Raw genomic sequence first — 12,665 nt, 5'->3', positions numbered from 1 at the left:
CCGCCGTGATCTAATTGAATGGCGGAACAGGCTCGAGGAGCTGAATGGCCTACTTCTGTTCCTATGAAGTGTGGTCTGTGAAACGACGAGTGCTACACAGCATCTATCTGCTTCCACCACCACCTGGTATTTGCTTCAGTGTAACATCTACATATCTCATACTGTAAAAGGCGGAGAACAGCAGTCTGAAGCGAGGTGGTCCTGTGGAATTTAGGTTTACTAATAGTAACAGTGCTCAGGCAGGTATAAATCAAGAGAAACTACAGAGGGAATGCAAGTTTATTTCTGGAATATAAATCAGCATTTTTTTAAATCTGCCTCTCTCCCCAGAAGGGAGGGGCTCAAGCTATTTGTGCTTTCACGGGTGCTAACAACTCTCAAGTACTTCAGGGTGGGTGATTGTTTGGGGTAGAAATTCATCTAGGCCCATTTTTTGGGTGAGAATTGGTCGATGTGCACCGAGCACGCGGCAGAAGCTGGTGGCACAAGGCTCAGCCCTAACTGGGCTTCAGGCCTCATTTTAATAAATGCGGTGAGCTGCCAGCACCTGTCACGCCTCGTCAGTCACTGCGGAAACAATTTGGGCCGCTTGCCTCGCCGACAGCCGTACAACTCTAGCATCGCCCAACAGAGGTTTCTGCTTCATGCTCGCGGTAAAGTTCAGGGTAAACACACCCTTGATCAAACGCAGCCCACTCAGCAGTCGCATCACAAGGATCTGGCGCAGCGCTCCAAAAGCAGACAGCTCTGGTCCATTGCAATTACATCGTTACTTTCAATGTCATTATGATTTTATTTCTTGTGCGCTCTACCTGTTTGTAGCCCCCACACAACTAGGAGAGCAGGTGGGGTTTACCCGTCCATTGATTTTTTTTTTTTTGTCTCTCCGTTGTGGGGAATCAAACAACCTCGGCTCAGCATCTCTCACTGGTGGCATAATGTAGATTAGAATTTGACATATAGGAACTGAGGCACAAACCTCTACATGTGCCATTGTGCTATCCTTAGTTCAGTGCAATTTAATCATAAATTGCAGTCTGAAATGAAATGCTATAAAGGAACGTACCATCGGCTTTACTGTTACTTTAAGGGAAAGAAACTATTTTGTTGGGTATGTTTAGTGCGCAAGTCCAATGATGTCTGGAGCAGTAACTTTTATTCAGTGCTTGTTCTGAACTAGCAGACTGGAAAAATGTTTGTCTCCTGCCATGATAATATATGAAACCTATAAGTAATTGCTGAGCCACTGTCCTTTTTGGCTGTGTGTGGGCCTGCATCTCTTCTTTGATCTGCTGTATAGTGTCAGCCTAGTGCATATTAGGTCATGATCTTGACCCATGACCAATGATACAATGACATCAAAAATAATATCTCGAGCTAAGGGCTGATGTTGAACCTTAAAATGCCAAAAGCAAGTTATTAGTTCAAATTATGCATTGGTCTTAAGCACCTAAAAGAGTGAGTTCATGTTTATTCACCTCTTTGTTGGAATAATAAAATATAAAATGACTTGGTTGACTGTATTACTATCCTAGCTAAATGTTGATTGAGTGTTTTTCTTTTTGCAGCATGATAAACAGATTGAGGCGATCACCATGATCTATGATTGTGAGAATCTGGGATTGAAGCATTTATGGAAACCTGCAGTTGAACTGTATGGAGAGGTAAGGCAGCACACCATTCAGGATTTACAGAATCTCTTTATAGAGAACTAGCTGGGGGAGCCCGGCTTTGCCAGGGCTGTTTTGGGTCGGGCGGTTTAAATCGAGTGGCAGGCTTTGGGGCCTCTCTGTGTCCCTCTGTGAATCTGCTGCCGGGCAACATTTTAAATCGAGTCCCAGGCTTTTGGGCCCTGTCTGTGTCCCTCTCTTAATCTGCTGCCGGGCAACATTTCTACCTTTTAATACCTTGAAAGATGAAAGTGAAAGTACTTATAAAACGTTTTTGGTAAATCTTATGTTATTTTTAAAAGAGATACTAACTTTTTCAAAGCTGGATGATCAAAGTAGTTTGAGCTGGAAGCTGAAGTAATGGCAGTGAAACAATGGCTGCCAGATCCCTGAGATGAAAACGATTAGTCCTGCCCACACTCGCACACACCAATTGGCCAACCATCAGGGGACTGTACTGTAGGATTGGTCAATCGTGACGGCACAGGATTGGTCGAACCTTGACGTCAGTCAATCAATGCTAAGTAGCAGATAATGAGTCTAATTTTGAAGGTTTTTTGCATAAGGCGCGAACAATTTTCGTCCGACCGAAAAGTAAATACGCTTATGACCGTCCCGGAACCGTAAGCTTTCTTCGGAGGTAACGTGCGCGTAGGTATGCTCTATAACTTTCGAGCGCATAGCCGGACAGATGCACACCCGAGGACAGAAGGACAGACAGACAGATCGACTCGTTTATATATATAGATAGATATAATAGATACCAGAGAATGATTACATCGAATGGAAGGTTTCAGGTACAGGAAACTTTCTACTATCCGGCACCGACGGGACCGAGCTGGTGCCGTTAGATCAAAACTGCTGTAGAAACCAACGCTAATGTTAAAACATACAGAGCTCCGTGTGAAGCAACAAACCCCGTTGCTTAGCAATAGCTTCAAAACAGTTGGCGCAGCTTGCAAGCGTCTAGCTGAAGCTGTTGCTTAGCTACAGAGACGCTTGCAGAGCCAGGACTGGAGAAAAGAAGCAACGAAAAGAAAAAAAATTATCTGAACCGACTCCTGAATTTTGCCGGTGGATAGAGCTTTCCGGACATTTAACCTCTGGATAAACGAAAGTTTCCTGTAGTTTGTTATATAAAACATAATAGATATGGAAGAATGATGCGATTAGAAGCAGTAATCCAGTAGAGGGTTCCAATGATTTCTTACATGGAGATATGTGGGAGTGATTGTAAGTGGTAATATTATCGAGTGGATTTGGTGAAATAATAAATGCTCTTGATCTATAACTGTCATCTGAATCCAACCATAACCAGATTACAACCAGAATGTTATTGCCTGATGTTATTTTCAATATGCACTGTTTGAATTTGATTCTATTCTAGGTAAGTTTTTGTGCCAACAGTGGCCGTCAGTATGGAGATCTATATGAGCAGACTGCTTGCTGCTTCATCTCCCTGCTGTATGTTGAAATACACACAAGAGGTCGGCTATGTAATTACTGCTAGCATAATAACAATCTGTAGTTAATTACTGCAAAGTTCGAGGTCTAGTGCAGAATATGAGGCAATAATGAAGGGGTTGGACTTTTAACCTTTCAAACACTGACTGAAACTAATCCACCATCTTAACTGTTATTACCTAACCAGGTACTGACCATGTTTGAGGATAACTACCCTGAGGGTTTAAAGACATTGTTTATTATCAAAGGTAAGCAACTTTGGTTAGAACCCATTTGTAAATGCATGGAGAATGATTGTCGGTGGGACATGGAAAATATTCTGCAAGTCATCTGGATTGGTTATCTAGATAAGGTCAAGACTGGAACAGTTTGGGTGTTCCATCGAAAACATATGGGCCTAGAAATTGAGTGGGCTTAGCGCCCATTTTGCGGCGCTAGAGGGCATTGCGCTGGACTTACAGCCGGTTTTGAAATTGACTAGGGCCCAACATCGGCGTTACACCGGTAGCGCTGCGCCGGCACCGATGACGTCATCGGTGTGCGCAGCGTCCCGGTTGCCGTGGTGACGGGCCCCAGCGCCGAAATTCAGTTGCGGCCGCCTCGCCCGTGGCAGCCGCAACTAAGACTCTGGCAACAGAGTCTTACACGACTTTGCGCCGGCGCATAAAGGTGGAGCGGCGGCCGGCCGCTTTCCCGCCGGCCGCCTGCCCGCACCTCCCTCCCCGGACTCCCCCCCCCCCCCCCCCCCCCCCCCCCCCCCGCGGAACAGATGCTTCTCGGCTGCGAGCCCGGCACTTCCCCGAGGTGCCGGGCTCATTTTTGTGGCGATTTAACCGGCCAGCGGGCGGGTGCAGGCAGCTCCTCCTTAACTGAAGGAGGAGGCCTGCACTTCCCGAGCCTGCCGCACCGCATCGGGCGCTGCAATGCGGCGCGTAGCGCCAGTTTTCAGGCGCAAACAGCCTTCAGTAGCGCCGGCAGCCGTTTGGGCGCGGCGCTACTGAATTTTTGGCACGCGCAGCGCGACTTAGCACCGGCGCTAAATTTCCAGCGTTAAGCCCCGGCGCAGCGCAAACTCAATTTCTAGGCCATGGTTCTCTGTTAAGTGTCAGCTTGGCTCAGTGGTAGCGCTCTGGCCTCCAACAACAACAATTTGCATTTATGTAGCATCTTTAACGTATTAAAACGTCCCAACTCTCCAGGAACGTAAGCACATAATCTAGGCTAACACTTTAGTGCAGTACTGAGGGAATCCTCCATTGTTGGAGGTTTAACCAGCCCCTTCTTGTTTAGATGAATCTAAAAGTCCCATGGCACTATCTGAAGAAGAGCCGGGGCGGGAGTTCTCAATGTCTTGGCCAACATTCATGCCTCAACCAAAACAGATTTTCTGGTCGTTTATCTCGCTTGCTGTTTATGGAACCTAGCTGTGTGCAAATCTGCTACAAAACAACAGTGATTATACTTCAAAAGTACCTTATTGGCTGTGAGGCGCTTTGGGATGTCTTAAGGATGTGAAAGGTGTTCTATAAATGCATGTTTGTTATGCCATGACATGCTAGCTCATACTAAATTTTAGATGAATTATTGCAATTTTATTAAGTATTTTCATGTGGGCCCACACATTGTAAGAGGTGATGTGGTACCCAATAGTGTCAGGTATCAACAAAGGATACAGAATTAAACTGTTTTAGAGTGCTCCTGCTCCTCCTAACCCACAATTAATCTTTTAAATAAAAAAGACTTACCCGGGCCTCCACTGGCCACAATCTCCAATCCGGGACTGTGCAGGTTTTTTTTGGATCCGGAGTTAAAATCGTGTGTGCACCAAAATCATGTCCTCAGACTGCGACGTTGCCTCTGTAAGTAGGCCCCAACATGTCTGGGACGTGTCAAAGTCACAAAATTGCGAGATTGAAATGGCATGCTCCTTGAACAGTTCTGGGACGGTACGGTAAGTTCCCAGACTCGATTTTTAACCCCCGGCCTGTCCCGCTCCCACTGGGTGGGCTGGCTTAAAATCGGAGCTAGTGTCTATGCTCACACATGGAGAATGGCCACTCGGGCAAAGTGCTGGAAGACTGTCCGCCAGTGGGACAATATCAGCAAGGATCAGTGCCTTCAGGAGAGGAGGGGAGAAAAATGTTGTATTGGTTTGAAATTCTGCTTCTCATCTGTGTCTGTGAGAACTATAAATGGATTTTTCAGTACTCTAGTCCTTTGATTACTGACTTATTCTGTGGTCATTACAGCACCAAAGCTTTTTCCTGTCGCCTACAACCTCATAAAGCATTTTCTCAGTGAAGACACACGCAAGAAAATTCAAGTATTAGGAAGTAAGTTCCTTCTCAGCATTTATTATAACTTGACGCACACCTTTGTATTGTGAACACACAAATAATCCTGCAAACTGCACAAGGCGGCACTGTCTCTGCCAGATTGAGAGCTGTTTTTTGTTGTGAGATTCACAATGAGAATGACCTTGAATGTTTGCATGTGGTTGCATATTTTGTTTACATGCGGGTGCATATTTAAGCTCGGAGGTCTTCCTGTTTCAGCTTCATTATCCTACTTTAAAAATTCATTCACGGGATGTGGGCGTCGCTGGCAATGCCAGCATTTATTGCCCATCCCTAATTGTCCTTGAGAAGGTGGTAGTGAGCTGCCTTCTTGAACCGCTGCAGTCCGTGTGGTGAAGGTGTTAGGTAGGGAGTTCCAGGATTTTGACCCAGCGACGATGAAGGGATGACGATATATTTCCAAGTTACGATGGTGTTTGATTTGGAGGGGAACTTGGAGGTGGTGGTGTTCCCATGTGTTTGCTGCCCTTGTCCTTCTAGGTGGTAGAGGTCATGGGTTTGGGAGGTGCTATCGAAGAAACCTTGACGAGTTGCTGCAGTGCAACTTGTAGATGGTACACACCGCAGCCACAGTGCGCCGGTGGTGGAGAGAGTTAATGTTTAAGGTGGTGGATGGTTTGCCGATCAAGCAGGCTGCTTTGTCCTGGATGGTGTTGAGCTTCTTGTGTGTTGTTGGAGCTGCACTCATCCAGGCAAGTGGAGAGTATTCCATCACGCTCCTGACTTGTGCCTTTTAGATGGTAAGGAGTCAGGAGGTGAATACCCAGCCTCTGATCTGCTCTTGTAGCCACTGTATTTATGTGGCTGGTCCATTTAAGTTTCTGGTCAAAGGTTACCCTCCAGGATGTTGATGGTGGGGGATTTGATGATGTTAAGGCCACTGAATGTCTTGGGGAGATGGTTAGACTCTCTTGTTGGAGATAGTCATTGCCTGGCACTTGTGTGGCACGAATGTTATTTGCCACTCATCAGCCTAAGCCTGGATGTTGTCCAGGCGGGCACGGACTGTTTCATTATCTGAGGAATTGCAAATGCTTAGACATAAAGTTAACAGCTAATTGTCAGAGAAAACAATCAATATGAAACTTTAGTTATATTATCAGGGGAACAGCCACATTGAATTTAAAAAAGAAAACATTTTGTTTACCATTATAAGGACATCATCATAGCAACAGGAAATTAGCTTTATTGTATCATCTTCTCAAGCAATCACAATGGTTTGAGCACAGGCTGGTCATAAATGTGGCAGTGTAAGCTAGAGCAGTGGTTCTCAAACTGGGGTCTGTAGAGACTTTCCAGGGGGTTCACGAAATAATATGAACAGGACCCGTTGCTGCGATGACGCGGGTCGGGTGTGCACTGTTGGCCGTTATTTTGATTTCCTTCGTCCGCTCGAGTGGCGCAGACAAGAGCTCGCGCGTGAGGAGTTCGATGTCAGGCCCGGGGGCCTGGTGCACTCGCACTGTGAGACACTGGTAAGCAATCGCCAGGCGGGCACTGGGGCTGAGGCAGCTCTGGAAACAAACATGTAACCGGATTAGCCGGGCCTCGGACTGACTGAGAATCCCGAGAGTGGAGACTAGAGGCCCCAGAGACACCGGGAGTGGATTCGCAGGGCTGGAGCTGGGGGAGTCGTTATGTCAGCCATATCCTAGGGCGTGGGGTGACGATCAAGCTGAGCTTCATTCACTGAGTACGGCAGCTGGGCCTGTGACTGGACCCGGATAAAGCCGCGGTCCCAGTTACTGGCAGGGTCCCGATGGCAGAAATACTGCTTACCAGGCAGTGTGTCGGCGACAGTCCAGTGCAGACAGGCTGGTAAACAGCAGAGGGGGGAGGAAAAAAACCCTGAAACACTCAACAGCTGTGCAGAGAGTGGGCGGGCGGTGGAGCGTTGCACCTGAAACGGTGCCAGCGTTCCCAACAGGCGCCACCCAGCCTAATCCCACTCCAGGAAGAGCAGGGAGGTGTCATGCAGTGAAGTATTCAACAGGCATGTTGCTGAACCAGACAGCCCTGGCAAAATTTCATGCAAGTCCCTCCAACAGGATACTGATGAACTTTACAGTCAGAAATGTAAATGTGCAAGGAGTTTATAGTATTATAATTTAGGTGGGGGGGGGGGTGCGGTCCACGATTACTAATCCATTTGAAAAGAAGTCCTTCAACCAAAAATGTTTGAGAACCACTGAGCTAGAGCACTGCCAGAATATATATTATGGTACAGCAGCAGTAAATCGGCTGTCTGTAATGGAGAATTCTTGGCCACATTACTGTCCTTTTCTCACTCTTAGGCATCTTTTACTGGTGTTTAAAATATAGATGCATTACAAAGTAAATTAGAGTATATTAAGAATGTTGCACATTTGTATTCTCTTGCACAATGGAGTGGTTCATCGCCAGAATAAAAGCCCGACACACCCATTATTTTTATTGCAAGTGCAGTAAACTCGGCAAGACAACCCAGCACAGATAAACATTCTGGTAAAACCTGATATAACAGGAGTAGCAGCCCTAGAAAACACTACAATTGGCTGCCTGTTTGCAGTGCCTGGAACAGCAGCAGTGATACTATTTATATTCATCGCCTTTCTGCCCCATTCATTATGAGAGATGTCAATGCACAAAAAATTTCAACAGAAGCATCTGGTTGGATTGGAGAAATGGGAGAGAAAGCACAAAAATAAGATTGCAAACCGGGACTAAGCCAGCATCCTACCCCTTTTTTTTATATCACACTGTCTAGAATAATTTTTGTAAAGCTACTTCTGAAAGTGCAGTACGGTGCCCCAGACCATCCCACACTGATAAGGTCAGCTACAAATGAAGCCTTGTGGTAGTATGAGGATCTGCGGGCTGTAGCCAATTCGCTCGTCACAGGGTTAAGCTGTTCTCTTGAACTGCACTTATAGCTTACACAAATTTTTTGTAGGTAATAGAAGTAATTTAAATAGGCTACTGAACAGCAACAGCGTGAGGATAGTTAATCACAGCATAAATGTCAAACTTGGAAGATTCTGTAGGCGTGTGTGCCGAGGCACAGAGAACACATGGAGCACTCCTGCCCTCCAAAAGGTAGCGTGACAAGGTTCTTCCAGGTCATGTGACTTCAGGATTTTTGATGGATAGCGCAAGCATGGATGAATAGTGTTGGCCTTGATGGGGCTAATCCTTCTCCTTTATGGGGGTGGTTTTTGTTTGCCGCGCTATTCGAGCGGGCGATGGGCAGGGCCCGTGTAGTGGCCGCCCAGAGGAGTCAGCATGGGACCCACACTCTAGGGCAAAGTGATCTGGGCTTTGCATGGATTTAAAATGGGTAGTCTCACAGCGTTTTTGTGTGAGATTGCATGGAGTGTAAATCCAGTACCTTGTCGAACCTGGGTTACAAAATGCTCACAGTCCATTGGAGCCCCCTGGGCACTTTGTAATTCGACGTAATCTAAATTTATGGTTAGAGAGCACTAGCCCTCATCTCCCCGCTTTAGAAACATTGAAATGTGAGTGCTGCCCACGATGGGCTCTGGACATGTGCACAGCTCTCTCCTGGGCAGAATGGTGATGATGGGCTCTGGACATGTGCACAGCTCTCTCCTGGGCAGAATGGTGACGATGGGCTCTGGACATGTGCACAGCTCTCTCCTGGGCAGAATGGTGACGATGGGCTCTGGACATGTGCTCAGCTCTCTCCTGGGCAGAATGGTGACGATGGGCTCTGGACATGTGCACAGCTCTCTCCTGGGCAGAATGGTGACGATGGGCTCTGGACATGTGCACAGCTCTCTCCTGGGCAGAATGGGGACAGTTGCAGCCAGACAGGAGCCAGGTAATGCGAACCGACATCTTCTGGCTGGATACCCGATCTCCAGCTACTGGCCTCTGATTGCTAACTGCAATGTGAATGCACCCTTAGATTTCATATTTTAATAAAAGAAAATGACTCGAGCCTAATTCTGTTTGTGGAGACCTGTTACAAATGCCTTTGCTTGCTTTGCCTTTGATTTGCAGGTAATTGGAAGGAGATACTATTACAAAATATTGATGCAGAACAGCTCCCTGCTTATTATGGTGGAACGCTCACAGATCCGGATGGGAACCCAAAGTGTACGTGCAAGGTAAATATCTCCATGCTGTTCATGTTGGAGCTCTTTGTGGACTGAAGAAAATCAGAAGATTGAGAGAGGTGTTATCAATGCTACAGTCTTCTAGCACCCTAACAATGATAAATTCCTCCATAATAAAATCCACAGCAATGTCACCGAGGAACCATTTGATTACTTTGCATCTTAGTTTCAAGCACTAGCATTTTCAAGCCAGGTTGCCAAATCAGGGCTCCTCCTACCTTGTTTAAATAGTGGGTTCCTCTTATCCTGTTAATTTGAATATACTGCATCTCAGTGCCCAGTTTGATCTAATAAGTTATGTCAACTTTAGTGAATATATTTAACTTGCCATTATAGATTTGCAATGGGACCTTTCCATTTACTTCACTGAAAAATGGCCAGTACTAGTGTGGCACATATAGATGCTGTCTGTGTCAGTATGTCTTTTTCTTGGAGTGGGGGAGGTTTGTGGAATGAGACTGATAAGCAATACACACCGAATTGCAATGCAAGATAAATGTTGTGACAACATATCTCATCCTAGATTGCTCTTGTGTAACATTTCAATTTGCTACCCACTCCACTAAACACTAACAGATATCATTAGCCTTTGATGGCATTTTGATGCTCGTGTCTGTAAAGAACCAGCATGACATAGAATATACAGCACAGAAACAGCCCATTCGGCCCAACTAGTCTGTACTGGTGGTTATACTCCACACGTGTCTCCTCCCATTCCATCTACCTCATGTCGTTCAGCATATCTTTCTATTCCCTTTTCTCTCATGTACTCATCTAGTTTCCTTTTAAAAGCATATTCAGTGTACACAAACTATTTATTAGACTGTGAGAACGTGTTCATTTTGTGAGGAACTGTTAAATGTTGCTTCTAATGTCAGAAATTGCTTTGCGTTGCTGTGATTCTACACCTGTATAAAATCTATGGCAACAATTAACTTTAATAAAGTTTAGTTGCCGTAATATTAAAAAAATGATAGGGGAGCATGAGAGTGCCGGTCACAGGAGCTCCAACACACTGACCCGCGGAGTGATGGAATGGGGATTCACACCCATGATCACCTAGTCAGTGAATTCCTGATCTCAGCTGTGCCACTGGGTGAGCAGAGGTCTGGTGCTTCCCCACAGCGAGTAAGGGAAAGCTGAAACAGCTCGTCGGTTCCACGCCACTCCCTTCACCTCCGATGGCACAGCTGTCAACATCGGGAAACTCTTGGGCGTGAGACTTAAGATGAAAAAAAGAGTAAGATTGGTCACAAACCCACTAAACACGCCAGCATAAGATTTATCCTATGGAGTTGTGCTTATTTTTAAAGGGTAGATACATCAAAGTAAGTTACATTTTCAAACCAAGGCATATGAAACTTTTTTCCTAAATGAGTTGAGACATCTATAGAGAGGCTTTAGCATGAACATGATCAGAGAACTGCAACCTGACCTCTAAACCAGGGAAATGCATTATGGGGGAGAGTCTAGAAGCAGAAAGCAGGAAATTATAAAATAAACTGCAAGAAACAAAAACCCTTTGAAAATGTTTCTCACTTTTCTGCCAGCACTACTGTTTTTGAAAGTAGTGGCTCTGGACCAAATTAGAAGGAAATCCTGCCCTCTGTCCTGTATTAAGATGGATTCATTATCAGAGCCAACTGATTCTCTGTAATATCAGTAACTAATGTTGACTCCAAGTCCAGTGAGTCACAGAACATACAGCATGGAAGGAGGCCATTTGGCCCATCATGCCTGTTGAAGCTGTCTGGAAAAAGTCGTATTCCCTTGACCTACCCCCATACTTAAAAATAAATGTTTTTTCAAATATTTATACATTTTCCTTTTAAAAGCTATTACAGATTCTGTTTCCACCACTCCTTCTGGGAGGGCATCCTGTATCTGAACAACCCTCTGTATCAGAAAATTTCTCCGAACCACTCCCTTCATTCTTTGGCATTTATACCCTTCAGTTACCAACTAACGAAAATATATTTTCTCTATTCACCGTATCAAAAATCTTTATTTAACTTATCAAAAAAGACAGTGTATGAGGAGAAACAGCTGAAAATGTATTACTTGAGTGAATACTGTAATAAAATACCTGCTAATTTTAATGAAAAAGTAGACATGAATGAAAACTATGTTTAAGGTTGCTAATTAGAACTAATTAATTCTTAATTCCTTCTAGGTATTACGATAAGTAAGTCTGATCTTAAGGATTAGTAAAGACAGCGATTTTAGTCCATGTTCACTCTTTGGAGTCAAAGGCCTAATTTGTTACTGGTTTTAGTCAACTTGATTTAGAACTACTCCTGTATGACATCCTGTGCCTTTAATTGAGCTGGACCAGAAGTCCCAAGTGCCAGAGGTAAAAGGACATAGTTCTGGTAAAGTACTTCACCATGTTTGTTCACAGACATTGATAGTTGTTCAACAATAAGATGGTGGCTGCACAGAGCGCAACTGAGCGACAGTACCTGTTCACTTCTAAGCCTCTCATGAAATATCAAAATGTATCCAAAGTCTTAGAGATGCCTTCCTATTAAAAACCGTCATTGTCTCTTTTATTAGATAAACTTTGGTGGTGAAGTACCAAAGTCGTATTACATCCTTGAATCCATTAAGCAACAATATGAAAACACAGTCACCGTCAACAGGGGTTCCTCGTTTCAGTCTGAATATGAGATCCTCTTCCCTGGCTGTGTTTTGAGGTGAGGCTGAGCCTAATACACTATTTATGCTGGAGTCTTTGGGTAAGAAACATCCTCTACATAGAAGATAGGAGCAGGAGTAGGCCATTCGGCCTCTCGAGCCTGTTCCGCCATTTAATGAGACCATGGCTGATCATCCAAATTCAGTACCCTGTCCCTGCTTTCTCCCCATATCCCTTGATCCCTTTAGCCTTAAGAAATATATCCAACTCCTTCTTGAATATATTTAATGAATTGGCCTCTACTGCCTTCTGTGGTAGAGAATTCCACAGGTTCACCACTCTCTGGGTGAAGAAATTCCTCCTCATTTCTGTCCTAAATGGCTTACCCCTTATCCTTGGACTGTGACCCCTGGTT

At 45.0% G+C, this 12,665-nt stretch overlaps 1 protein-coding gene across 6 annotated transcripts in view; it reads left to right on the top strand.

Moving 5' to 3' along the window:
- Nucleotides 1–12,665, top strand: part of LOC147104315 (SEC14-like protein 2) — a 58,546-nt gene that overhangs the window by 34,080 nt on the left and 11,801 nt on the right. For 5 of the 6 annotated variants that reach the window (XM_085961535.1, XM_085961539.1, XM_085961540.1 and 2 more), the window contains 5 exons: nt 1,569–1,664; nt 3,322–3,382; nt 5,384–5,467; nt 9,497–9,603; nt 12,169–12,308. In XM_085961535.1, coding sequence (XP_085817661.1) covers nt 1,569–1,664; nt 3,322–3,382; nt 5,384–5,467; nt 9,497–9,603; nt 12,169–12,308 — 488 coding nt within the window. The remainder of the gene's footprint in view (nt 1–1,568; nt 1,665–3,321; nt 3,383–5,383; nt 5,468–9,496; nt 9,604–12,168; nt 12,309–12,665) is intronic. The other variant, XM_085961536.1, reaches the window with a different exon arrangement.

The sequence above is a fragment of the Somniosus microcephalus genome, chromosome 19 (assembly GCF_052327205.1).
Source record: "Somniosus microcephalus isolate GS21.2 chromosome 19, FLI_Smic_1.0, whole genome shotgun sequence".
Taxonomy (NCBI): domain Eukaryota; kingdom Metazoa; phylum Chordata; class Chondrichthyes; order Squaliformes; family Somniosidae; genus Somniosus; species Somniosus microcephalus.
This window is presented reverse-complemented; position numbering and strand designations above follow the sequence as displayed.